Raw genomic sequence first — 27363 nt, forward strand, 5'->3', positions numbered from 1 at the left:
TCAAAACATATCCATTTATAAAAAGAAATAAAACAAAAGTACCCAAACGTATTCTAAATTTCTTAATGTAATCTCATGAGAAGTAGAATAGATGCTGTAATAGACATGATGTCACTTTCAAAAATCACTAGCGCGGTGATTGAACAGGACTGCATATTTAGAATTTCACATTCAGAAGTTAAAATCACAGCAAATTGTAAACGCAGTCTTTTGTAGAAAAAACAAGCAGATTCATTTAAAAAGTCTCAATAATAAAAAAAACCTTTATTTCCTACATTCCACTGCTGAGGGGATATACTTAAAAATTACATACATGCACACCAATTGTGAAATAGAGTTTAAGTGTAAGATGTTAAAATACAGCATCTATTCAGGAAAGAAATAGCCTAGAATGCCCAGTACAGCATGCATGAAAGGCAAACATGACATGCAGTTGACTATTCAGAATATAAGATGACAAAATTACCTTGCAAAGCATGACCCAGCAAAGCATCAAGTTCAGGATTTAATTCAGCTTTTTCTTTTAGCATGTGAAACAGCAGTTGGTTTTGAGTAGCACTAGTAATTTCTGTCTGTTTAAGGCGTCCCTCGAGAACTTTAATCTGAGCTTCTTTCTGAGCTGCTTGGAGACCCTGGGAGAGAGAAAATAAGAAAGAGAAAGATGAAAAACACTTTATCACAACTCTTTTGCTACCAAATGAGAATTGCCAAAACTTTTTAAAAACTACAAAGGACAACCAACATGTACATTGTAACCTTCCTCTCGCATCCTAAAGATCAGGTGTCAACTAAAGGTCCTTTTTTAAAAAATGAATAAATACATACATAAAAATAAATATTTTGAAGTCACTTATTAAGCATTCATTTAACTTGTGTTCCTCAGACTCTGCATCTAGTGAGTATATTGGATGCGAGTCCCAAGCACAATTGATAGATTATTTGCATTTAAGAGTAGAAAGCATCTGAAGAAAGAAAAAAGCAACATCTTAAAAAGTACTTACTTGTGAAAAATGAAGTTATTATCTATGATAGCCTATAAGAAGAAAAAAATAACCAAACCAAACAAAAAAACCAGAAACATACGCACACACAAAAATTAGAAAACCCCACACCAACCACCACCACCAAACACCAACAACCACAGAACAGTAATCTGTCCCACAGAATCACTCAGCTTTTGCTGAAACGTATTGTGGCCTAAGTTCAGAGGGAATCTATTCCCTAGATCCATGGTTGTAGAAAATATAGCCAAGGAAATTTCAGATAACAGTTTCCAAATAGAAGAAACAGTAGGGAAAAACAATGGTACAAGACTTCTTCTCAAAGGCTTGTAGAATAACAGAGGAGTTTGAACACTAGCACTTGAGAAAGAAGTGCAGTACTATGGACTTATAAATTAGATTTTATCGAAAAACTAAAACAACATTAATAAACACATTTTGAACATGGAAACAACAACAGAATAGACAGCATGCATGACCAGTTTTGCAAGAAAACGTGCTTCAGGTTTTCTACACAATAATTACTTATCAGAAAGAAGAGAAACACATTCACATAGCGGAGTTTTTTATCATGATAACGAGAAATTGTTAACAAAGTTAGATACACTTCTCTCACATTAATTCTGCTGCAAGGAAAACTTTTTTGATTACCACTGAGTATGGCCTCTAACCAGAAAGAAAAACAGCAGCAAGAGCATATGAGACATGTGAGCACAGGGTTGTCAATTGCTAAATACTCAGTTTGAAAATATTGCTTCCGGGTGCTTTCAGAAAAAGCCCATACTGCTCTACTCAGAAGTAAAAAGTTTGACTGAAGTATGCCATGCATTGGTATATTTGAAACACTCATATTTTTATGGAAATGGATGAGCCAGTCTTTAAAAAAAAGATCCTGAGCATTCTTCAGGCGCTTGTTGAAAAACATAGAACAACTTTATTTGTTTGTTTGCGAAAAGCTAGTGCTCTTATAAGAACAACATGAGGTAATTAGTGAAATAAACCATACTGGGGTTTGAAAAACAAGCAACAGATTGAAGGGGACAATGGATCTCAAGGGCCTTCGTGCTGAGAACCAGCATGACTCAGTAGCATTGACTAGCTTTGTTTTGTCTGGCTTACTTTTCACAGGTATAAATTCACATTAGTTAGTATTGATGGCAGCACAGCTCTGCTCCTGGTTCCTGGCATGCACATCTTTCCCTTAATGCATTACCTTATTGATACCCATCGTGAGAAAGTGATCAAGCAAATATCGAGCTTCTGTCAAAGTGCAAGCATTAATCACTGCTGTTACATCCAGGGTCTCTCCTTCTTCCTAGGTGTGCAACAACAAAGACAGATGGTGAAAAATGCATAATTTTTTAATTCATTATGGTAATCAGAGAAGACAGAAAGTAAAGATGCTGCAACAGTTGATTCACCCCCTTGGTACCTGTAAACCACATCTGACAATTTTTTTGTACAAACTATCCCCAAAACAGCCCACAGTACAGACTCTGCAGCCTTCCCAGTCTTTTCCAGTGCTTCAGTTCTCTTATTAGAAAGCTCTTCTCAACCTCCAACTCAGACCCCTTCTTTCTACAAGCTAAGCTATTCACAGTGGATGCAGAAATAAGTGCATTCCTTCAACCCCTGCAGTCTTCATGCATTCGAAGACTTCTCCCTCAGTCTTTTCCTCATTTTTCCTCCAAGTATTCTCAGTCATTATTAAGCACTTTGATAGCCTCCAGTATTAAGCCTTTTGTGCTCACCACTTCACTGGTAAAGTCCTGTAACCTTGCACCATGCTGTCCAAAATTCAAGAAACCCTGATGAGAGTAAAAGCAGTAAAAGCTGCTGGCAATGTAACGTATTAAAGCACATATTAGCTCAAGGTGGAAGAGGAGGAACTCAAGCACTGCCATATAAAAATACTGGTAAGCATTATAGTTCAGATTTCATGCTACCATGTGCCAAGAGAGATAGCACGTGACGGATTCTTTCTGCTAGATTGTATGCGATGTGATGCACATTATAAAAGTCTCCACATTTGGATTTTACTGCTTTTGGTAACATAAAATTTCTACATCCACCGTAGTGGACAACTTCCCTTTACTAAATTACTATTTAAGAATAAAAAAATAAATTAAAAAAAAAATCCTAAACAAGCAACATGGCCTGAAAACAGTCTTTAGTTACAGAAGGCCACTGTTCCATAATTGAAATATATTAAAATGCAATATAAAGAATTTATATGAATTCTTACATACAAAAATACTTAAATGTATTTAAAGTATACAAAACCAATACAAGGGAGTGGAAGTATATCAACAGCTGCAGGAATATGATTTAAGCTGTTAGCCTTTAGTTCCAATAACTTTATTAATTTAATGCCAGCAGAATAGAAAGCATCAGCTTTGACACTTAAATGCTTTGCAATCTTAACTTGTATTACACTATTGACATTAAAACTCAGATCTGAAAGTTCAGTTGTATAAACGCTCTTCATTCCAGATTTCAAAGTTTTCAGTGATTTTCATTTCCTGGTTCAATAATTATGTAGCCAAAACAAAATTCATTTCTAAATGAGAATATTTTCAAAGCTAACATGGTTGTTTTTTCTTTTCTCCTTTTCACTATTTTCGCATTAATATTTGACCTACCTTTGCTTCTTCCATTTGCATAATGTTTGCTTGGCAGTCAGAAATGCTGTCATTAATGTAGTCTATGTTTGCAGTTAGTGATTCCATTTCTTCATTTATATTTTGGACATTTCTATCGGTTTCACTGCCACCCCCATCCTTCATGAGCTTCTCCCTTCGCTTTGAAAGTTTTTCTCTTCTTTTTGTAAGTTCTTCACGTTGCTATTATCCCCAAAGACATAATATTACATAAAAAGGAATTAGTAAACACTTCACAGCATTTTAACACATCTTTGTTTTCTTTTCCTTGCTATACTTTAACATAGAATGATTTCTACAGGAATAATTTACACAGGTGAGTATATTAGCACATTATTCCATTAATGTCCTTTTTATTTCTTACTAAGCACAGCAATCCCACAGTTCAAGTGCTTACTGGTGTTGTTTAGAGCTTCTTTGTTGACTGAAATGGATTCCAACTGTTTTGCCCATGCCACCACCACAGCAATTAGTTTACAGCAAAAATAAATGTGTTCTCTCTATTCAATATGACAAAACAGCCAGTGTTCAGCAGATCACCCACCGTAAGTAACCTGTTCATATCTGCCTCCATATTGGAAATGGTCATCCTCTGCATAATGATATCAGTCACTCTGCGTTCAAGTAGCTGCCACTTCATCCTGGCAGCCCGTGAAGAGTAAACTCTACTTGTCACTGCTTTCCGCTGGTATTTCCTTCTGTGATAAATTCAAGAGAAACATACAATTAAGTCTAAAGCAGACCAATTACACATTTGAACATGGACATGATCAGGCCAGAATATTTTTCACAGGCAGCTTAAAAATTTCTTGCAGAATTTCTTCAAGTTTTTCATTGCGCTAGACAGCTAGCTGCACCCAGCCCTGAACTGTACTGCACTTAGTATGCTGTATTTGAAAAACAGGTATCAAACACTGTGGCATCTTGTATGATGCATTATTGAAATCAGATGCCACCTAAGAGTTTGTCTCTGTTTAACAAGGAGATCTGCTTCAAATCACGGTGGAAGACCACCAGCAAACCTAATATATTAAATTGCATTTTCTAACAAGGGTTTTTTTTGTACTCAAGAACACTGCAGGCAGTGGACTGGCAAGGCATTTCTCTTTAAGGACAGATTAACTCCGTTTTGAGATTTTAGGGTTTCTTAGTGTGATTTGCCATTTAATGCCATTTTACATTATTCCACACTGTCTTAAACCCACAAAACTCAACTCGTATTTGATAATGGTAAAATGCCTGTTTTGTGAGTGTTACATGACAGCAGTTTGAAAAATTACTACTGGAATGTGTATCATCACAAGTTTGTCTGCTAGAAAGTCCATGCAATTTTCAGTTCTCTCAAGAAAGTATAAACAGTTTTGATTCTTACCCTGTTCCATTTGTTGCAGTTACAGATAACGCCTGAACCCTTGCAACAGGAATTCTCATCTTCTGCTGTGCTGCTATTCTTGAACCATCATGCTCGACTGATGAGCTAGAACTTGGTTCCTGTATAGGATGCTCAGGCAGACTCAGTTTTCGACTTACTTTTCCTGCCACTTTATCAGACAGAGGCCTTACTTGCCGGCGAAGGGCTGTGACCTAAAACAGAGTGCAAAGACACGATTACCTCTCCACAAAACTGTGTTCTAAGTTATTGCAATAGAATATCATCCTGTTTTCAAAGATGCATTACTGTTTCACCACAGTACCTCTTCAGTTTTGCGACGCAAGATAACTTCTTGATTCCTTTTCTGAGCTTCCAGAAGCTTGAGCTGATGCTGTGAAAAAAATACAAGCAGCACGTGATATTTTTTCTATTATCTGCCACAAGGACTGTATTGTGTGAACAAAACCAAAAAACAATACAAAACAAAAGACCTTTACACACTAATACAAGTTTGCAAAATTGTTATGACATGAAGAGATCAAGCCACAGTGGTTTCTTGGTCTTTCTAGGACAGAATGAAAATAAGCATTTCACTATATCTGTTCTCTACCAAAAATAATACCTGCATGCACTTAAAGTTGCAACAACAGTTTTGCAAAGATTAACTAATAAAATAATACTGAAATACATATTCAATAAGTCTCCTAATTTTTGTTGCACTTATCACCTGAAGCTAGAAACTAAGCTATCATAGAAATCAAATCCAATTATGTGCATTTTTGTCTCTGAAAATATAAAGGTACATGCCAGTCTCAGTGAATGTGTGTACACATTGTGTGCCTGCAAGTGGATGCACATCATAACGATGGATGCTTATTCTAAATGAAAGTTCTTTATCTGTCAAATCACCTCTCGTTTGCGTTGCTCCTTTTTAAGCTGCGCAATCTCTCTGTTTCTTCTAGACTCAGTCATTCTAGCTTTCTCCTGCTCTTCTTTCATTTGTTTCATCAAGCGAACCTGTAAAGACATCATCACTTAGAAAAAGCTCTTTACACTGAAGTGCTGTTCCCTGCCCTCACTCAGAGTTTCTCATTCAAGTTGCCATCTTCCAGTATATTACACACTTTTAGCAATTTACCTCCTCCATCCAAGTGTCTTCTTCACTAAGTGCTGAATAACAGCTAATAAGCAGTGCAAACTTCTCCATGTCTGATACTGTAACTTCTGTTCACTAAATCTTTTTAGGTTTTCTCTCTCCCTGGAATAGCCTAGTCTTCATATCTTTTCTCTTTTCAGACTTCTGAGCAGCTGACAGCAAAAACAGAGTTATCTGGCAGATAAATGCACAGGAAATTTCAACCCATTTTTCAGCGAACACTCATTGTACAACACTGCAATATACTGAAATATACCTTGGTTTTCTTCATCTCTGTCACCTCCTGCTGCAATTTCTTCAGTTGTTTTTCATATTGAGACTGATTTTTAAGCAATCTTGCATGTTCCTTTTGTGCTGTTTGAAGTCTCTGCAGTTCTTTATTCATAGTTTGAAGTTTCTTTTCATATTCTGATTTGATTTTTTTTGCCTTTTCTTCTGAATAGGTCTCCACAGAACCTAGAGCAAAAGGGAGTTCTTTTGTTCAGGATATTTTTACTTTGGCAGCCACAGCAAACGACTGCTTCCTCTGCTTTCAGCAATGTCTGCAAAATCTTTGAAAAATTTAATTTGTCAGTAGCTCCTGTCACCTGCACTGCTTTGAGCTTTCCACCTTGTATGACTTTATGGATAACAGATCAAGTATTAATACTTTGCTTCTGATTTCTTTGCACTAGACAGCAAATATCTGAGTACCTGAAGACACAGATACACACATGCTTGGCAACACACATGTGCACAAGATCGTAGCAACAGTCTCAAGAGCCATCAAGCCTAGTATCCCTTTTCTGGCACTGGTCAAAAGGGAAGGTCTAAGAAAGAATAAGGGAACAGTAAAAGCATCTAAAGTATATAAGGCCTATATATTTTTAAAAAGAAACAAACAAACAAAACACTTCCCGCAGTACTCTCCCAAAGTTCAACTATTTATGGCTTAGGATTCCACGAGCCAGAGTCAGTTTTTCATCTCAGTACAATGGCAGAGTCAAAGCCGCTTGGTCAGTAAAACATCTCTGCAAGGTCACTGATCCTGGTTCTTATTTTTATGCAAATCAAAAGAAAGGAGAGAGGGAGGAATAGTAAAGTACTTTTAATTCAGGAACTATCTCAAGGAGTATGTTAAAATGAAAGCTCCTAGAACTTTGAAAATAAATGTTTATTCATGAAATACCCAGTAGTAGCAGTATCTTTTTTAAAAAAAAAAAAAAAAAACACTGTCAGTTCTGGTAGAAACTAGAATGAGTGAAATATGATTCACTGGCATTGCGACTACAAACTGTTCTCTGCAACTTTTTACCACATTTGAAAAAACAAAATGAATTAACAAACAATTCAATCTTAATATCTTACACAACCATCTAGGTTTAAATTATTTTGTGCTTCTTACCCAAGTTTTGAAGAACCTGATCTCTTTCAAGCTGAGTGTCTCGAATCTTATGTTGTAGCATCATCAGTTTCTCTTCATATTGTCTTTTCAGTGTTTGCAACCTTCGCTGGCTGTTCTCTAGCTCATCTATCAGTTTCTGCTTGATAGCTATTTCACAGGTGATATTCGCCAAGTCAGCTTGATAATTTTCTAAAATAAAAATATTTGAGTGATTAAAAACTAAGACTTCTGTTAAAGTAACAGTGAGATTCACATAACTATAGATACCCCCTGCAATGTTAGGGTAATTTTCTGACATGGAAATTATGCATCAGAGAATTCTACACAAAGCACAATGCAGCAAATGGAACTATTCTCTGATATTCATGATAAAGCCTCCTCCTTAAACACTCTCCCCATCCTAGAACCGGGAAAGAGGTAGAGAAAGATACCACTCATTGGATCCCAGCTGCCCATACATTGTAATTCCCCACATTTAAATCTCAGCATCAGCAATCTGACCATGCAAAAGCTGCACAGGCTATGAGACTTTAGTCACATTTCAGGGCTGAAGAACAACTGCCATTCATAAATCCAGCAGATTATAAAAGGAAAATTTGATTGCTGGCAGACTCCAAGGGGAGACTTTCTTTCCTCTGGTTCTTAAAGAAATACAGGCAAAATTCTGAGAAGAGAGGATCCACCTTGATCGTGGAAGTAGAATGGTGAAGAGCATGAGAAAAGTAGGAAGAAAAAGGAAAAACTACTAACCCACGCAAATTTATAAAAGTTTAATTAATTTGCTTAGTCAATTAGGTCTTTTTCTGGTTTAAGATTATGTGCTCCACAATAAAGATGTCAGTTGAAGATTTTTCCGTTTAGGGCCTGCAACTCCTGCTAATAGTTTGTGTGACTCACAAACAAGAGAAGCAGCTGACTCAGTCTGTCTATTCGGCCCAACTCAGGGAATTGCTGGTGATGCTGCCGCTGACTCCAGTGATTCTAATTTGCAGATCACATGTAAGACAGCTGTGATAACATTATCACCTTGACAATTAGTCCTAGGACATAAAAATAGCCCAGTACTTAAACCTTACACTTTGGAAATTATAACTAAGGAAGAAACGTGTTATCAAACACCCAGTGGCCTCTGGTCAATTTTAAAGCCAGTACAGGAACACTTGTTCAGTGTATATTACATGTCTCAGCACTACAACTAGACATACAATCCACAGAGAATTATGGACAGTGGGTTGACAGCATGCTATCTTGCCTACCAAAACCCAAGGAACAACAGATAGTACTTGCAAAATACTACAAAATATTGCACTGACATCACCTTTTTCATCAGAGTCAGAATCCGATTCATCTGAGCTTTCAACAACTTCCATGTCATCTTCATCCTCATCATCTTCCTCTTCTTCATCCTCACGATCACTTGCTTCCTGAATTTCCTCCTACAAAACGTACGGAACAGAAAGATGTTGAAGCACACCCACATTTTTCCAGCCCCTAATCACTTGTGACTATCACTGTGAAGCCACAGCATCCACCTGACCCATTCCTAATTTCCCTCCTGTAACCTTGTAAATCTTTGAACAGGCAATGAACAAATAAACCAAGCACTTCTAAATACTTACTGCTTCCAATTCATTATTCTCTCTCTCCGAAGAGCCTTTTTCATCTCTCTTCTCCTGCTCGTTATCTGTGTTATCCTCTTTAACACTAGCAGAAGAGGCACAGACACAAAATATTCACAAACTGAAATGGCATGCGGTTCCCATCCCCCAAACCAATAAATTGTAATTCCAAATAAAGATGAAAACCAAAGTGCAGTTAGACAAAGGCACGAGTGTTGGGCATGGGTAAAACACAACTTCCAAACTCCCACAGATAGTAAGACAATACTTAATTACTCTTAATCTTAGCTTGCAAAATAATATTGATGATTAGCACATTGGATTAAGGCATACTGCATGACTGGGACAATTAGTATACACATCTTCATAAACTACAGCAGTATTCATTTTGCATGGAAGTTGCAGTGTACCCAGAACGGCTTTTACAAAACAAGTGAAGAACATCTTGTGTAAGTACAACATACATTACATGTATTACTACACTGCCAACCTATAACAGAGCCTGTCTACTGTGCTTACAATAATATGAAAACGTATAAGTGTTAAACATTATCCTAATTTATCATAATATATCTACTCTTTTGATCAGTTATTTACTTTGACGTCAAGGGAATGCTCAAAATAGGCAATGATACAACAAAGGCCATCAAGAAATACTGATTTTTTGCAATAGGACTGTCTGTCTCAAAAATAAACTTTTCCCATCTACTAAGATTTCTTTTTAGTATGTTTTCATGCTGATTTTTTTTTCCCCCAGACTATGGCTGAAAACTTATTTGAAAGTCAAGCATCTCTATATTCTTTCCTTTCTTGGCAACCTGAACTGTAGTGATGGCTTATAGAAATTACAGCAGGGTTTTGTTTTGTATTGTTTTAAAGGTTTGGTGATTTAGCCATTAGGAGGAGTTTTAACATTTTTTTAAGTGCACATTTGAGATATCACATGCAAATACAAAATTCAAAAATAAATGGCATTCTGCAAATAGTCACAGACCAAATGTCAGTCCCTTTAGCGCTACATGTACAAAACCCGAACCATCTGCTACAGATGGGAAATCATGATAAAACAGGGCTAGACACTATAGAGGGTAATCATGAAAAAACGTGGTTATGATTGCGTGATGTGGAATCCACCTCACCAAATTTCAGCAATGTAAAAGTCTGGCAATTTACATGCTGTCCCTGATCAGGCAGGGCAACTAGAAATGCACCTCTTCCTCCACTGACACCAAAAGGAGCTCAGACTGAAGGTCCAGCTCTTAGATAAAACCAATACCCAGTGCAGTGACAAGAAACGTTCAGTAATTTGGTAAGTGACACCTAAAAAAACACCTTTTGCTTAGACCATCTGAATCCACACAACAGCCAGGGAGGCTGGAAGTAAAAAGCCTAATAACCAGATTTGTACAGAAAACAAATGTCCATAGGGAACGCTGAGCCACACAATCTCATTTCCACAGACTTTTGTCTCAGCCCACAACAGGTTCTTTTTTATGTTGGTTAATAAGCTTAAAAGATAGCAGATCTTAGCTGCAATCTTCATGCAGATTGAGGCAAATCCCCAGTTCCCCTCTGCCTGCACACAGCATACAGTTCACCACCACAGAGCATTTTGTTCTGCCTAATAAAGGGGAGAGACAGGAGGAAGGAGAGCCAGTAGCTCTCCCAGGCAGAACAGCACTGCTTAATTTGTGTGCTACCAAGCTGTGGATTCACATCATCTGCATGAAGTCAGTGGGTATCAAAGCAGACAGCTGAAACATAACAGCTGTTACTTTCATTTTCAAGGACAGTATATTTCATTTTTAAGAGCCCTCAACTTCACTGCTCTCTCTGACTAACAAGTGCTTTGGCTGAAGTTGAATGGAAGGAGTGGCTTCAGTCACACTTTCAGAAATAAAAGCAGCAGACTTAGCTGAGGTGTGAAGGATCAAGACCTTCTTGATCTCACATGCCAAAATTATTATTGTTGTATATTGCCTGCTATACCTTTCATACCATATGAGCTACAGTGCCTTCCTCCTGCCTTTCATGCCATACAGGCCATGCAAGAAAGAAATTCTACTGCAATTCCCAAATGCACCACCTCCCCACAAATGCCTGCTCAACACTCTGCAATCCCAGAGTCAACCTCAATCCCACAACAGAGGCTTCTTCCAGTTAAAACACTTGTGCAAAGTCAAAACACAGGAAAGTTTGAAATGTCAAATTAGCTACTCTTGAAGTACCTATGGATCTGCCCAACTTCTTTTCATGTATGACAACCAGTTAATTGAAATGACAGGTAATTAAAAACCTGGGAAATATTCCAACCTTCTTTCTTCTTGACTGCTTTCCTCAAGTTTCTGTAGCCTTCAAAAGCACGAGGTACAGTATTGGAAGGCCAAGCCAATGAAGGACAAACCAGACAGTGAAAAGCAAAAGTGATAAGAAGGTAAAAAAAATGATATATATGAGCTTGTGGAGTTTAAAATGAAATTTTAAAAGATACCATCAAGAGACAACGAGTAGTAAAAAGGCAATACATTTTGCACAGTTGGAAAGTAAACAGAAAACAAAGAAGCAGCATTTGTAGGTTAACTAATCTGTCACTGTCAAGTATTGTATATTCAATTTACATTAAGGAAGAAGTTTTAAATATAGAAAATATATTTCACTTTGGGAATTATTTCTAATACAGGTTCAAAAAATCTCTTAGTTCTAGAAAAAGCTCTCTCTTTTGCTACTTAAAATTGGCAGGTAACGTACCAAAAATTGCAAGTACTGCCATTGAACCAAAGTTAGAGATCCTCAGGAATACATCAGAAAAAACCAATGCACTACTATTATATATGCTGATAACATATTGTAATAGAAAACAGTAATGAGAACGTTTTATATACTAATATTCTAAAACATATATTCTGAATATAATTAATACAAAAATCTTTAAACTGCATTTATTTTTTGGTTTGGGGTTTTGTTGGTTGTTTTTAAATAAAAAGCAAAAACCAGTTTATTTTTATGGGATTCAAAAAAGTACATGCCAATGATTGCTTGTTATTTTTTAATAAATGAACAAAAATATGCATCAGAAGCAATGAGATGGATAAAGTGTTAGTATTTTTACTTGCGCTTTTTCCTGTTGAACAAATGTGGATGTATCAGTAAATAACTTTCTGCATGACATATACAAGTGTAGAGATGGTTTAAATTTCAACAACTGCTGAAATTCCTAATGTTCGCGTTATGAGAAAGTTTTGAGCAAGAGCTTTTGCTGCCTTTTGACCTTATACTGCCTGTCATCCTCTTTCAGTATCAGCTAGGACCTAACATGCTGAACCCCATGTAATTTTAACACTAATTTAGTTTAACAAAGGTCAGGGAAATCAAAAGATAACAGTTAAAAAAGGCTACCAGGTATATAAGGCTGACAAACAATTGGAAAGGACATGGGAGGTTTGCCGTGGGGCTTCTGGTGAGTAGGTCACACTGTGGGACACTCCAATCAAGCATGTCAGTATTTCAGCAGGAAAAACATTACTGCTGTGTAAACTGTTTCTGATAAACTTTATGACAGATGCTTATTAAAGGCTACAGATATATAACAGTACATACCTGCTGCTCATTCAGAAACTGGCTCTTAGATCTTCAGGCTAGCTCACAACTATTTAGATAAGTTGCCTGCATTTGAAATTATGCACCTTTCATCATACTGACCCGCAACCAGGAAAAAACCAGATCAAGAACTGTGCAGATGGAGCAGAACTAGTAACTAGGCTTACCAATCCCATTTTAATAGGAAAAGGCTAGTTAAACAAGTCTAAAAGAACAGCACCCTAAAAAGAAATAGCACAGTAAAAGCAGCTAAATGCCTGTCGAAGACAGAAGTAGAGCAAAGAATTCCTACCAACAGGGTGAATCATCCCTTTGCAATATATTATATTAGAATACCCATTGCCAATTCCTGAAATTTCCATAGAATAAAAATTCACAGTGCTATATCACGTACACAGGCTTTGCATTTCATTAATTAGATAGAAGCACTCTGTAGGTGACAGGTATGAGAGGTTCTACACATAATCCTTCAAATTCTAACATTTCTTGAATTCTAAGGAATTTTTCTCCTAATATATGCACCTCAGAAATTTATAAATATTTATTACAAAGCAGTCTACAGATGGGCCAGCAGATAGATTCAAACCTTACCAGCACTTTGAAGAGTATGATCCCATTCTAAAGAACACAAGACCTGCTTTAAGATGGAGGCTGGACAACCAAGAGGTCTCTTCCAACTTAAATTTTTATACGGCCTCTAATTTTACAGAAAACTGAGCTCAAAAATAGTTTGTGATAAGTTAGTCCCTACTTCTAGGTCAGACCACTCAGATATCCCACTCATAAGATTACAGTCCTGGTGTAAGCAAGTGTGATTGGACACAGAAGTTTCTTTCAGAAAAGAAAGAACAAAATGACCAAGCATGTGTTTTACTTACTACATTTTTAAAGTCATCATCTCCTACAATAAAAGACATTACTCAATATATCTAGTAACCTTTAGCTGTTTCGTGGTCACAATCTTGTCTGCTACCTAATACTCAGGCCCCAACCTAACGAACGGGGCTCTATCTAAGGTTGTATTTAAATGCCTGCTTGAATTTAAAATGTGTTGAAACATTATACAAAACCAAGTCTCTTTGTTCTTGCATTTACAGCTAAAGAACATATTCAGATGTCCAGCTGAAGAGAGGTCAGAACATTCTGCTGATTTCATTTAATATTTCCATCATCCCCTCAAGTTCCTATAAACATGAGGCAAAAATCTATCAAAATACCCATAAAAGTACAAGAGCTTCCTGAAAAATCATACACAAAGGAAGACTCCAGTTGCTACTACAGCAAGTGTTCTCTGCAAGCATCAGACATTTGTGTGGTGAATGGGTTTATAGATATAGGACCTCAAATTGCAGATATCACTAACTCATATCCAGTTTATACTCCTACTATATTACAGGCTTATACTACTTCAGTTTTAACTTGTAGAAAAAGTCTGAAGGAGCATTAATAGAAGGAGTAATAGAAGTATGGAAAGTAACTAACACAATCAGCCTCAGAGTACACAAATAGATCCTTGCTGGACTAACTGCTGTCTGAACAGGCATTTATATCCATGTCTATGAGTATTTTAGTAGATGAGAAGTTGGACAGCAAAAAACAGTAAAGCATGATGTTGCAGAGAATTAGGAAACATAAAATTAAAAACATTCATAAAAGCAGGAAGATAAAGAAAAGAAGCCATTCCAAGGGCTACCAAAGAAATCCCAGCTATTCAGAATATCTTTTCTTCAGAAAGCTGCTTCAGTTTTGACATACGGTAGATAAAAGTTTATAATTTTTGGCTTTGAAAACTTCTGTTGAATTTCAGATGCATTTTAAATTTAAAAAAAAAAAAAAAAATCAAAGTTTATGGACACCTGTGCTTTTACCATTGGGCATAGTTATATAGAAAAAATCATTACAGAGACATTACAAATACTGCGTATTTCACTGGAAGAAAAGATGCAAAACATTTCAGTTTGTAAAAGGGTTTGAAGAAACAGCAGCTTAGGATCCAAACCCACACAGCAATAACAAATTAATTTTAAATTCTCAGTGGTTAAAAAAATAGATCTCTTTACTAAGAAAGAAAAAACAGTAGCATTAAAATTCATACACCACCTCTTTTTCTTTTTCCTTTCTTTTTTTTTCAGCTTTTCTAGATCCTTCTTGGCTATATCTAGGATTTCCAATGTCTCTTTCTCTGAAGAAAGCATAGAAGCTGAAAATGCTGATGGTCCACCAAAGTATGTGGATCTTGTTGAAGCTCTTGACAAGTTGCGTCGAAGATTTTCATTCACTGCTTCACTTTCTAATAATTTTGCTCTTTTAAAAAAAAGGGGGAAAAAAATTGCAGACCACAAATCACAAGTACTGCTAATGTACGAGATAAATACTCTTTAGCATCTATAACTGCAATGCATTAACTTCAGTTTAAAAAGAAACTGCAAACCAAGTTGGTGTCTTACAAAATACAAGTGCAGTAAACTCCTTGATGAGACCATTTTACACAACGGTTATGTATACTGTACGTATATTGTATTCCCGAGACAGGATATATAGAAATGCTAATGGCTGTATAAATACACACAGACATACGTACAGATAAATATCTGCATAGGCTGTATGTATATACACATTATACAAAAGCTACAGTAATACGTAGCTCTAACACTAACTTGGAATAGGCCAGATAATATTTGTTGCATGATACATCCCCAAGAAATAGAGAAATAAAAATACCTAAAATATTTAATTTTTTTTTTTAATTTGAAAGGAAGAGAGATACAATTTAGTGCTTAAAAAAAAAAAAGTAGCAAGTACTTTCTCAGCACTATCATTTATATACAAGGTTACAAAGATAACAAAACAGTTGTTCCATGTTTTGCTGCCCTTTGTGTAACGATATCAAGTCACCATTTTTATTTAGGTAACATCTTTCTTTCATTTTTAATGTCACCTTAATCTTTAACATCTCAGTTTTCTGTGGCCAAGAGCAACACCAGTTGGTCTTAGAAACTGAAAGACCATTGTTCTAAATTCATCCCCACACAGGAAAACAGCTGAAGTATTTACTTTCAAACACTAAGTTTTGTTTGTTTGTTTAATAAACATGTTCAAATACATATCATGCAAGTACCTGAGGTCTTCAATTTCTTTGATATAATTATGAATCATGTTGCTAATTTCTTCATTTCCTTCTCCTTGATGGACAAAGAAGAAAGGGAAGGTAGACAGAAGAGAAAGATTGAGAAAGGACAATAACAGTATAAATATCTGAATACAGTTACAAGGTACCAGCAAAGAGAAACAGTCATATAGGCCACAGGTTTTGATTTTATCTGATTTATAAAATATATTTCTTCCTTAAGCTGCATTAAGTTTGATTCCTCTTGCCATATGGTCAGGATTATTATACATAACTTTTTCTAGTACATTTGTTTTCCATGTTAGCAACTTTTAACAATGCACGTACCATAAATCAAACAGTGTGCACAAGAGAACAATGAAGTCATGGTAAGTCAATTGGTCAGTTATTCTATGAGGTGAAAAGCAAGCCAACATTCACTTATCTGTGTCTATGTCCTCACCCTAAGCAAAATAACTAAGCCCATGTATAGCTCAGCATACGAGTAATTGCTATCCAAAAGTATTACTTCACATTTCATGCTGTTCGTAGTCCTAAATACACGGTCAGACCAGGGTACCAAACTATTTCTATTAATACAATTCTGCAGATGGGAGCCTATGCCTGCCCAAGCAGGTCCCACACTACTGTTACAAAGGCATCAGTTCATCCCAAAGGACCCACGAAGAAAGAACACAGAACCAATTGAAGTTCATGAATTTACTAAGCAGTTTATGCACAAGCACAACGCACCCGCCACATACCTGCTCTGGCCAGCACTTGGTTGGCCTGATCACTCATAAGTTGCGTTATTCTGGCTCTCAGTGCATCCACAGTCTCTTGCATTGCTTTAATTCTAACACGCAGGTTATTGTTTTCTGTTTGCAGCATTGCATTTTCATGAAACATGTCATTGATGCTTTCAACACCTTCTTCATCTATAATCCTTTTACCCTTAAGAAAGTAAATGCATTTTATTACTAACAAAGGCTGACCTACACATGAAAAATGTTCAAATTGGCAAAGGCAATTCACAGGTTAATTTATATTCCACATAGACACTCAGAGCAAGAGACAATCTTCTCTCAAAAAGTTTAAAAACCATGGATAAATAGATAGTTTTCAAATCATTGATGTCTGGCCAACACTTTAGGATTTGAGTCCTGTATAATTCCATCTTAGTCTGAAATACAAGCTCTTGAAGATGTTAAGAAACGGAAAGAGAATCCTTTATCAAATTAGGATACTATCTCAAGGATAACAATGTAGGAGGACACTTTGGTAGCCACATTTATTGCTGAAAACATTTTTTTTTTTTTTAATTTCAGGAAGAAATGGGCATTGTGTTGTATGAGTATTCAGCTTATATAATTTCCAATCTATTTTTAAAACACAAAATGTTTTAGCTGCCTGCTAAGTCTTTAAAAGCCATACACAATTACTGTTCACATCCATTTATGTACCAATCTAAATTGTGGTCATTTTGGCTTTGGAAGTGACTATTTCACATTGCTGAGCATGACAAAGTCAATTTTTGCCTTACAAAAAGCAGTTAGCATGCAGCACCTGTTGACGTCACTTTTCTCTAGGGATACAATCTAAGTTATCTAAAAACGTTCGGTAATCACTGGAATTGGAGGTGTTGTTTAAGTTAGGGTTGCTATTCAGATTTTTTTACTGTACAAAGTGGAAGCAGACAAAAAAACAAACTGTAGAACCACAAGCATTTTAAAGCAGAAGTCCTAAGGGGATAAACTTACTGTTTTGTATTCCATGAGTTCCATCTGTAGCCGTGCAATCTCACTGCGCAAAGCATTTATTTGTTGACTAGCCCTATCCTGGTTAACCATCACCTTGTTCTTGATGTTCCGTGCTCGATTGGCGTACTTTAATGTGTTCAAGGTTTCCATGAAGTCTCGATCTGAAGGGCTCACACATGCTATCATGAGTGTTTGACTGCAAGTTACAAACATAGGTCAGCATTACACATCAAGAACAAAAGGAGTAGAGAGAAGCTAACAGGTTTTCAGGTAGAAGGTGACACAAGAATAGTGACTTCATAACATTTGTGAAAATATTCCTCTAATTCACAGTAGAAGACTGTCAATCACAACATTCAGCATTGTTACATCTTGTATTGCCATAGCATAGGAGATACCAGACCATTAATTGTTCTGCATGCAAAATTATAAAAGCAATTAACTGGCATTCCTAGAATGCTTTTCAAATTATATTTAGCTTGCGTAATCATAGGTAAACTGAAGTTCAAGTCCTCAAGATCAACCTGAAGTCCTAGACAGCAATTTGGATCACACAGTAGTCAGGACTGACTGCTCTCATTAATTCCTACCTACTTAATCTGAAAGTTGCCTGAATGCTCATCCATGCATGTACACAAGTGCCTACGGTACCCAGTGCCTACCTCAGGTTCTACCGAGGTTGAAACTGTCTGAGTTCTCCACTGCAAATTATCTTCTGTTCCCCAACAGAAGCCCAAAAGCTGGTACTTAGTTTTAGTGCACCTGGCTATAACTATTTATTCCATGTTTCATACCACCACTGCTTACAGCACTTACACAAAAAGCAGCAGGACCTGAGCTCTCGGCATGGGAGGACTATGAACACCATCTTCTTTTCAGGTTCTTACAACACCCTCTAGCCATCCCATCATAGGATATGCAGGGGAAAAAATTCCCTGCTCCAAATGAATTATTGAGCAGACAGACCAGCAAAAAAACAATGGCACAAAAGCAGTAAAAGGCAAAAAATTCTGCATTCTAGCCACGTGGTTTCATTATCTAACAGGCAGATGGAGGAACCATGGTCCCCTCCCTCATTCCCTGGAGCACACTCTCATTTCACATCATATGAGAACAACCTAAAAGGGTCAGAACCAGAGTTCCAGCTCCAGAGCACACTCTGAAGGTGCCTACATGACACCTCAACAGATGGGGAAAACATCTACATTTGATGGACTGAATCCTCTTCACCAGGCTTTAGAGAAATTTGCTTCTCTGTTGCATTTGAACGATTGGAAGCTGTCTTGGGCATAGCGATTGTGAAATAAGAGTTTTCGATTCTCAGAGAAGTCAGGAAGGGGATCAGCAGCATTGCCATTGGAGTTCCAGAGGGCAGACTTTGGTCTGTTTAGGATGCTGATTGACAGAGTCCCTTGGGAGGCAGCTCTGAAGGGCAAAGGAGTCCAGGAAGGCTGGTTGTTCTTCAAGAAGGAAATCTTAAAGACATAGCAGCAGGCTGTCCCCATGTGCTGAAAAAACAAGCCAGTGGGGAAAATGACTGACCTGGCTAAACAGGGAGTTTTGGCCAGAACTCAGGAAAAAAAAGGAGAGACCATTGGAAGAAGGGGTAGGCAACTCAGAAGGCCTACAAGGATGTCATGATGTTACGCAGAGAGAAAATCAGAAGGACCAAAGCCCAACCAGAACTTAATCTGGCTACTGTCGTAAAAGGCAATAAAATAAATGTTTCTATAAGTACATTAGCAACAAAAAGAGGACTAAGGAGAATCTCCATCCTTTATTGGATGTAGGGTGAAACAGTGACGAAGGATGAGGGAAAGGCCAAGGTATTTAATGCCTTCTCCGCTTCAGTCTTTAATAGTAAGGACAGTTGTGCTCCAGGTAGCCAGCCCCCTGAGCTGGAAGACAGGGATTAGGAGTAGAATGAAGCCCCCATAATCCAAGGGGAAAGAGTCAATGACCTGCCACACCACTTAGACACCCACAAACCTACGGAGCTAGATGGGATCCCCCAAGGGTTCTGAGAGAGCTGGCAGAGATGATCACCAAACCACTTTCCATCATTTATCAGTTGTCCTGGCTAACCAGGGAGGTTCCAGCTGACTGGAGGTTTGCAAATGTGACAGGTACCTACAAGAAGGGCTGGAAGGAGGATCTGGGGAATTACAGGCCTGTCAGCCTGACCTCAGTGCAGGGAACGTTACAGAGCAGAGCATCTTGAGTGCCCTCATGTGGCATGTACAGGACAACCAGGTGATCAGGCCCGGTCAGCATGTGCTTATGAAAGGCAGGTCCTGCTTGACCAACCTGATCTCCTATGAGAATCTCAGAATCATTTTGGTTTGAAAAGACCTTAAATCATCAAGTCCAACCATTAACCTAGCACTTCCAAGTCCACCACTAAACCACATCCCTAAACGCCATGTGGAAATGACCTCAAGTTGCACCAGGGCAGGTTTAGATTGGATATTAGGAAAAACTTTCAGGGAAAGGGTTGTCAGGTATTGGAACAGGCTGCCCAGGGAAGTGACTGAGTCACCATTAGACATAGACGTGGTGCTCAGGGACATAGTTTAGTGGTGGACTCGGCAGTGCTAATGGTTGGCCTTGATGATCTTGAAGGTCTTTTCCAACATACACAACTCTGTAATTCTATGAAAGCTTAGGTGGTTGCATTAGGAAGAGCGCACTGTCTCCAGGGCAATGGAGCAATATCTGCATTAGGCAGACCAGATTCCAATTTTCACCTTCCATAATTTCAGACTGAGACAAAATCCTTTCCAAAACCACCAATACTTCGTATTCTTATTCAAATAATTCAAGAAACAATATTTAAATGCTGCTTCATAACTGTTATAGCATTATATTTTAAGTCAAGATTACAGTGACAATAGTACAATAATACAATGATTTCATCATCATTAAATCAGGACTCACTGCAATCCAACCTGAATCACCACAAGTAAATCTTTTTTGATTATTTGCAAAAGCGAAACAATAATGCAGACTGTAATACCTAGAGTAGAATTGGGAAGGCTAAGATAACAGGTTGACAGAAATCTAATAATTTGCCAGAAGAAAAGCAGCATGTTTATTAAAATTTAGTTTTTCCACAGCTTTTGGTTGCCAAAGCATGGATAAGAAAACATTCAAATCATGTTGATGTGTATAATGCTTCCTTAAAGCAAACTTCTAACTTGACAAGTATTAGCATGCATATCACATAAATAAATATAGATGGTGGCAGAGGGTATCCACAAATTCAACATAAGTCAAAAACGGACAGAAAGAATATCTGAATATCCATGCAAATGCTCTGGGACAGCATTTGCTCTCTGTACATCGTACACTAAACTATGTGATTTCTCCTTATGAACAGCAGAGGGAGCAGCAAAGCTATAAGACAGGAAAACATTTTAGAGCCAAAACAATTCTTCGACAAATATGTAATTTTAGAAGTGGTTTAAAAAAAAATGCTCATTACCTATTGTATTTGATATAAAACTTAGTCAAGAAATGCTATGTATAGTTATTTTTAGTATGAGCTTAGAAGAGCTATTTTATTGATTTCTGCTGATTATTTTTCATAATTGAGCTTCTTCCTCCCTTAAGCACTTCTGAAAATTCTAGTCTTTACTTTAGTTGTGCTGTCCGGCTCTTTGCATTTCCTTGCACTGTGGTGCTGCAGGTGTTGCTCAAGTTCTATCTCTGAAGAGCAGAGCAACAATTTAAGAATTCTCTTCCACATTTCCCTATTCCTTTCTGAAATGCCCAGAAATCTTCCTGCCCTCCAGAAATAGCAGTCAGCTGCATTGGACTAAAGAGTGATAAGAATGCTACCTTGCTAAAGCACACATTGCTACACTCTCTTTTGTATTTGTACATGTTAACATTAAAACTACAAAATTTGTATTATTTTAATACATTTCTTAATGTTTGCTTACACAAAGCTTCTGGAGGCTAAAGTCTCCATTTCTTGCCTGTGCAGTAGGTATACAGAACAGTTTCATACAAACAATTCTGGTGATACCACAGTTTGTTTTTATTAGGCTCTAACCCAACATGAGATAACTGGACACATGCACAATACCCTGAGATTACAGCCTTTACAAAAACATGGCAGTGTCTGCAGGAACCTGACTCCAAGCTCCTGTGCATGATGGTCAGAGCAAAGAATTAAGTACCATAAAAAAAAAAAGTAACAAAAAATAAATGTCCAAAAGAAGAACTCATCACAGGTTTAAACTATGCTGTAATTAATAAGGCTATAACACAATAACAAAATTTACCATTTATGCTGTTTAAAATCTAAAGATGTCTTCATGGAAAGGACTTGTCCTGGAAATGGTAACTTCTAAGTAACTCGAAGCCTCATGTCTAGTAAAGCTACAATAGAACTGAAAAGAACGATGCAAAAAGCCTCTTTAAAATCTTCACCCTGCATTGCCAGTGTTTTCTATCTTGACAGTCATTTATATTTGGAACCTCCCTCCAAAAAAAAGTGGCTATTTTTACCACTGTTTAATGTTTAGTGTACTTTCTGAAGAGTACGTACTCATTCATGTTCATTTACAATGAAAAACACAAAACATTTCAGTTTTCATACCTGTTTCCTCCAAGAGAGTCTTGAAGTAGCCTTGTAAGCTTTGAATCTCTGTATGGTACATGAGTTGCCTTCTTACTTTTATCTCCCAGTGCACTTATTACATTGCCAAGTGCCAGCTATAAAACACCAAATCATGTAACACACAAGTTAAAATTGGTTCCTGAGTAGTTTTACTTTCAAAAAAAGCTACAAACTGAGGTCTGCATATTCTGAATAAATGAATATGCTCATGAAAGTTAACATAATAAAAAAATTCTAAATATTGTTACATTTATGCAGTAGATATCTATAAACTTCCTTGCTACCAACAGTGAATCAGATGACTTGCAGTCTGGTATCTTCAACTGCTAAGTGCTTAGCACAATTTGTGTGCACTGTCTATTGATATGTCAGTCACAAACTTAAGTTAGAGATACTTAATGTAAAAGACATTTACTTTCAATAATTATTAAAGCTGATCTCTACCTCAAGCACTAGCTATTTTCTTTTAAAAATTGATTTTATCAATCTGCTTTATACTAGATTTAGAATAAGATATAGGGTATTAATATGAAAAGAAAGTAGAATTTACTACCTCTACAGACATGAAATAAGGAATGCCTGACAAAGATTTAAGCATTTAATGCTTGAAATTATGTAGTCTATGGCTATCCTCCTTCATTGCTAAGAAAAGGTCTAATTCCTGCTTATAAACAACCTAGCATTAAGCTGTAAAATTAGTTTTAGTGTGCAACTGCATGTACTTTAATCAGATTATTCACATGCCAAATTAAAGAATGTTCCTCTAGATGGCACCCTGCACATCGTGTTCTTAGCCTTGAAAATGGTCTTACTGCATCCAGCAGTAGAAGAACTGCACACGCACCACATTCTGTGAATGTTTTATCACGTTTAAGTCATCTTCAATCTGTTTCCCAAAGCTGGGCTGGAATTTACTGTAAATGAAAGTTTTGTGATCATATAAAAATATTAATTTTATCACACTGATTTTCATCTTCCTGCATTTTGTATCCTGTTTGTTAAGGACACATCTGTCTCATCTAAACCCCCAAGCTTCTGTTGGCTCTACGCTTACATCAATGATGAAGATGAACTAAATTCTCCTTCTCTTTCTTACATCTACGGAATCACCATTGTGATAACAAAAGAATCACTAAGAACGTTTAGATGCAAAACACCTCTCTGGTACGACAAACTAGACCAGAGGAAAAGCCATGTTTTCATATATAAAACGAACAGTATTTTTGAATCTTTAAAAGAAAATTGCACAGAACCACTACACAGCCAAGTAGCTCAAAATCAAGGCACGAAACTACAATCTCCATAGATAATCACTAGCTCTACTTTTCACTGTAGTCATAATTAAATTACAAAATGTAATATGATTCATTATCAAAAAAACCCCGCATACAGTGCCAGTACACAAGCAAAAAAAGTGACCACTATAAGTTAAAAATTTCATTTCTAATTCATTGTCCACTTTTTACATGCCAATACTCATTGCAAACTGGTTGTAATGTTCTCCCATTGTCTTGACAAAGTTAAAATGAAAATAAAAACGAAGCCTCTACAACAGTGGTGTCAAACTCATTGGCAAACTCCTGCATTGATACAGCCCGAAAATTACCTTCGGCCCTTGAAGGCAGCTGCAAGGCTGAGGTGGCCCCCAGTGAAAATGACTTTGTCACCCCTGCTCTGCAATATCTTTTAGAAGTTATTTACTCCGTATTTCATGACAGTTATAAGTACCATCATTTGCTAGTTAAGGTCTAGGTACAACCAAGAAAATGTTAGCAAGTCATAACCCAGTAATCACCAATATATGCTGTTATATCTTGTACTACAGTCCTTGTTCTGCACATGATGCATTTCTCCTTAGGGATTCCTGAAAACAAAGTGATTCAAAAAAGAAAGAGAAGATGGTACCAACAGCCAATGGAAACAAATCGTAGTGTCTTACTAGTCCACAGTTGATGGAAATGCCCTCTTTCGCCCTTTCTCCTGTAGCTCCTGTTCGCTTTAATCTTTCAGATCCCGCTAGATCAACAAAATGGAACTTGGCAGTAAGAGTTTCAAATTCATTCATCTCAGAAGATTCAGATATTATCCTGTTATCAGTGGCATTATCCTGAAATTAAAAAAGAACCCATAAAGCTTGGTAAGATCTTTCACATTAACATTTCTACTGTAAAGTTCAATCAACAATTATTTACAAGACTACCTATTTGTCATGTCCGTTTCCTTCCTTATTTACTGATTCTCTTATAACAAGATCAGTATCTCTCAAAAACATCTCTCCATTTTAGTCATATCCACTAACACATAGTTCTTTAAGACCCAGCTATAGATGCACATGAATAGCAACGTACAAATTACTTCTAAATATGGGCTACAATTCTTTCAGGGCAGCAAGCTGGGCAATGAAATTTGTACCTCACCTGGAATGCAAGTCTTAAATCAGTTGACAAAGGAAATAGATTTTTTTTTAGAAAACAATGAGCGTTTCCCTCCTAAATTACAAGTTCATAAGCCTGCCAAATAACTCAAGAGATATTCTGATTTTATACCTCTCTAATCCCTATCATCAGCTTCTCTGTGGCACAACTCTTCAGCTTTATTTTAGAAATTAATTTTTTAAGTCAGTTTCCCCAGAAACAAGTATCACACCAGCACTTCTGACTCGAGCAGGAGATAAGGAGAGCACAAGAACTGCTGGAGGAAGAAGAGGTTCCTTTCTCCCCTCAACCCCCCAGGTAAGCTGCCATGACTGGCACCTGACACACAGTTCCACCAGTGTGGGGCACCTGCCTGTAGTGCAGTGTGTTCCTGGGCAGGTTCCATAGTCTCAGCCTCTTCCACTTCACATCCCAAAGCACAGCAGTAAAACTATCCTTTCTCATTAGATAATACCAAGGTTTTTTTCTCTGTCAATTACTGTAGCTGTACCACATGCTGTGGAGATTTATTTTACTCTGTGTGGTTAGACCTGTTGCCACAAAAGCAATGCTGAATGAGAGAAAATCTTGAAATCACTCAGTTCCAGACATTTCTACTAAAATAAACATCGCAGGGCAATTTCTTGCTGCTTGCCATGGCAGCATGTAATAGGCATCTAGCAAGTGTATACTGGACTTATATTCACACAGCCCAGTCTACAGGCTTTGTTATTATAGGAATCTTCTATTACAGTAACCACAGATTGGTTTGTTTGTCTTTAAAAGAAACCCTCAAATATTCTGTGGCAACGATGTTTATGTCCTTAGTCAGCTAGCCCACAGCTCCCTCACTAGTGCAAGGGGTAATGTGTGTGGCTGCAGACCAAACCTCTTAAGCAATCTCCTTGTGTAGCATTTTCAGAGGACAACAGGAATTGTGCCACTTCCAGATTGGACTATCACACCTTTTCAGCTATTTTGACATTTATGCTGCTGGTGGATCACACCCTCTTTCCTAGGCCTCAAAGCAATGATTAATGCATCCTTCTTTCTCTCTTGCTTATTTAGTAAACCAAATATATGTACAGAATCTCCTGAGCAGTGCAGCACAAGGAGCAGCGTGTCCATGCACTGCAGCCCTGGCTGGCTGCCCAGCCCAGGGCCAGCAGGGAGAGACCAGCACAGAGTCACCTCATCCCTGCCGTTGCGTCGCCCTGGTAACAAAGGCCTCCCAAAACTGTTGTCTACCAGACAGCACCAACGACAGAAACTTGAGCTGCACCTCTCCTGGTCACCCAATAAGAGTTCATATTAATTTACATTCCAGGAGCGTTCAGAAGCCAGTGTCAGGTCTAATCTCTGCTCTCCCAAACACTGCAGGGAGAGGAGAGGGTGCTGCCTACAGATTCAGAATCTAGCAATGTCCTGCTCCAGACAGTCAAATTATCTTGCTCATAACTCAAAAAAAAAAAATAACAAAACATGTTTTGACACAGGGCAGAAAGTAGCCACCTGTTTCTCTAACAGAAACTTCTGTTAGAAACCAGGCAAGAGTGGGTGGCTCAGTAGGCGGGGAAGGCCACAAGGGCACCAGCGTGGTGGGTTGCTGGGCTGGCAGCCTGTGGGAAACAAGGCCCCTGGATGAGCTCTCACTCCCCAGCTACACAGATAGTATTAAACAAAACATCCGAGGGGACAGTGTCACCATGCAGTGACCGAAGTGCCCTGTCTGGGCTTTGGATAGAATGCCAGTCCTTCCCGAGTGAGAAGACAGAACACTGCCCACACCACCAGGTCTGCAGTTTCAGCATGGAAAGCAGGAAGAAGCGTTAAAACAGGTGCATAAAGCAGGTCTACATACTACAAAGGACGAGAGAACAACTCTCTTTTTGCCTGAAAATGATTATTTGTAGCGTTAAAAAAAAGCAGCACTACAAATCCAATTCACTGTTCCACACACTTACAAATGTGATATCTATGTGAAAATGCTAACCAGCTACTTAGAACTTCACTGAAATACTTAATTTCAATGCCTTTAGAATAACCAAATCAAGTCCCCCTGAAGCTACTGTAGTTTTGGGTAGTAGACATTTATTCAGAACTCTCCTCTTTACAAGATACATCAGCAGCACCTAACAACTAACAGCAACATTCACATGAAAAAAATCTTCTACAGAACAGCTTCATCTATATTCATAGTTTAGACTTTGGGTTATGTGGATAGACCTACCAACACATCTGAATCCCAAATATATATCCACTTGAAATAAATACACTAAATTTCAGAATCTAATGCTTTTCTACTTGCTCCTTGTTGGACATAAGCACTTAATCTGGAATACACAAGCACTGTCAGTTAGTTGACTGCAATCTTAAACCCACTAACTACTAAGACACTGAAAAACATTTTCCCAATTAAAGAAAAATTATATTTTAACTTTCTTGCTTGTGTACGTTGCAACAAAATACTGAAGAAAATGCTAGAGGAGAATGGGCAGATTAATGTAAGAGACTGCAGTTTATTGTTGCCTCTGGTTAGAGGATGGTTACACATGCACAGATTAAATCAAATTATTATAATGCTTAGCAAATTCATCAAGCACGATGATGACTGTAGCATCTTTAAGTGCAATTCAGACAGCAGTGGCTGCCAAAACAATATTCACA

At 37.5% G+C, this 27363-nt stretch overlaps 1 protein-coding gene across 11 annotated transcripts in view; it reads right to left on the reverse strand.

Moving 5' to 3' along the window:
* KIF21A (kinesin family member 21A) overlaps positions 1-27363 on the reverse strand; it is a 93132-nt gene that overhangs the window by 26693 nt on the left and 39076 nt on the right. For 6 of the 11 annotated variants that reach the window (XM_065836995.2, XM_071803421.1, XM_065837011.2 and 3 more), the window contains exons 6-23: positions 24222-24389; positions 22262-22377; positions 17656-17851; positions 16660-16849; positions 15908-15971; positions 14890-15093; positions 11506-11544; positions 9193-9277; positions 8892-9009; positions 7574-7762; positions 6446-6645; positions 5943-6050; positions 5356-5424; positions 5034-5245; positions 4206-4359; positions 3644-3844; positions 2215-2316; positions 467-632 (exon numbers count right to left, since the gene is read on the reverse strand). In XM_065836995.2, the coding sequence (XP_065693067.1) occupies positions 467-632; positions 2215-2316; positions 3644-3844; positions 4206-4359; positions 5034-5245; positions 5356-5424; positions 5943-6050; positions 6446-6645; positions 7574-7762; positions 8892-9009; positions 9193-9277; positions 11506-11544; positions 14890-15093; positions 15908-15971; positions 16660-16849; positions 17656-17851; positions 22262-22377; positions 24222-24389 (2581 nt within the window). The remainder of the gene's footprint in view (positions 1-466; positions 633-2214; positions 2317-3643; positions 3845-4205; positions 4360-5033; positions 5246-5355; positions 5425-5942; positions 6051-6445; positions 6646-7573; positions 7763-8891; positions 9010-9192; positions 9278-11505; positions 11545-14889; positions 15094-15907; positions 15972-16659; positions 16850-17655; positions 17852-22261; positions 22378-24221; positions 24390-27363) is intronic. The other 5 variants (XM_065837020.2, XM_065837004.2, XM_065837030.2 and 2 more) reach the window with 1 other exon arrangement.

The sequence above is a fragment of the Patagioenas fasciata genome, chromosome 1, assembly GCF_037038585.1.
Source record: "Patagioenas fasciata isolate bPatFas1 chromosome 1, bPatFas1.hap1, whole genome shotgun sequence".
NCBI classification, from domain to species: Eukaryota; Metazoa; Chordata; class Aves; order Columbiformes; family Columbidae; genus Patagioenas; species Patagioenas fasciata.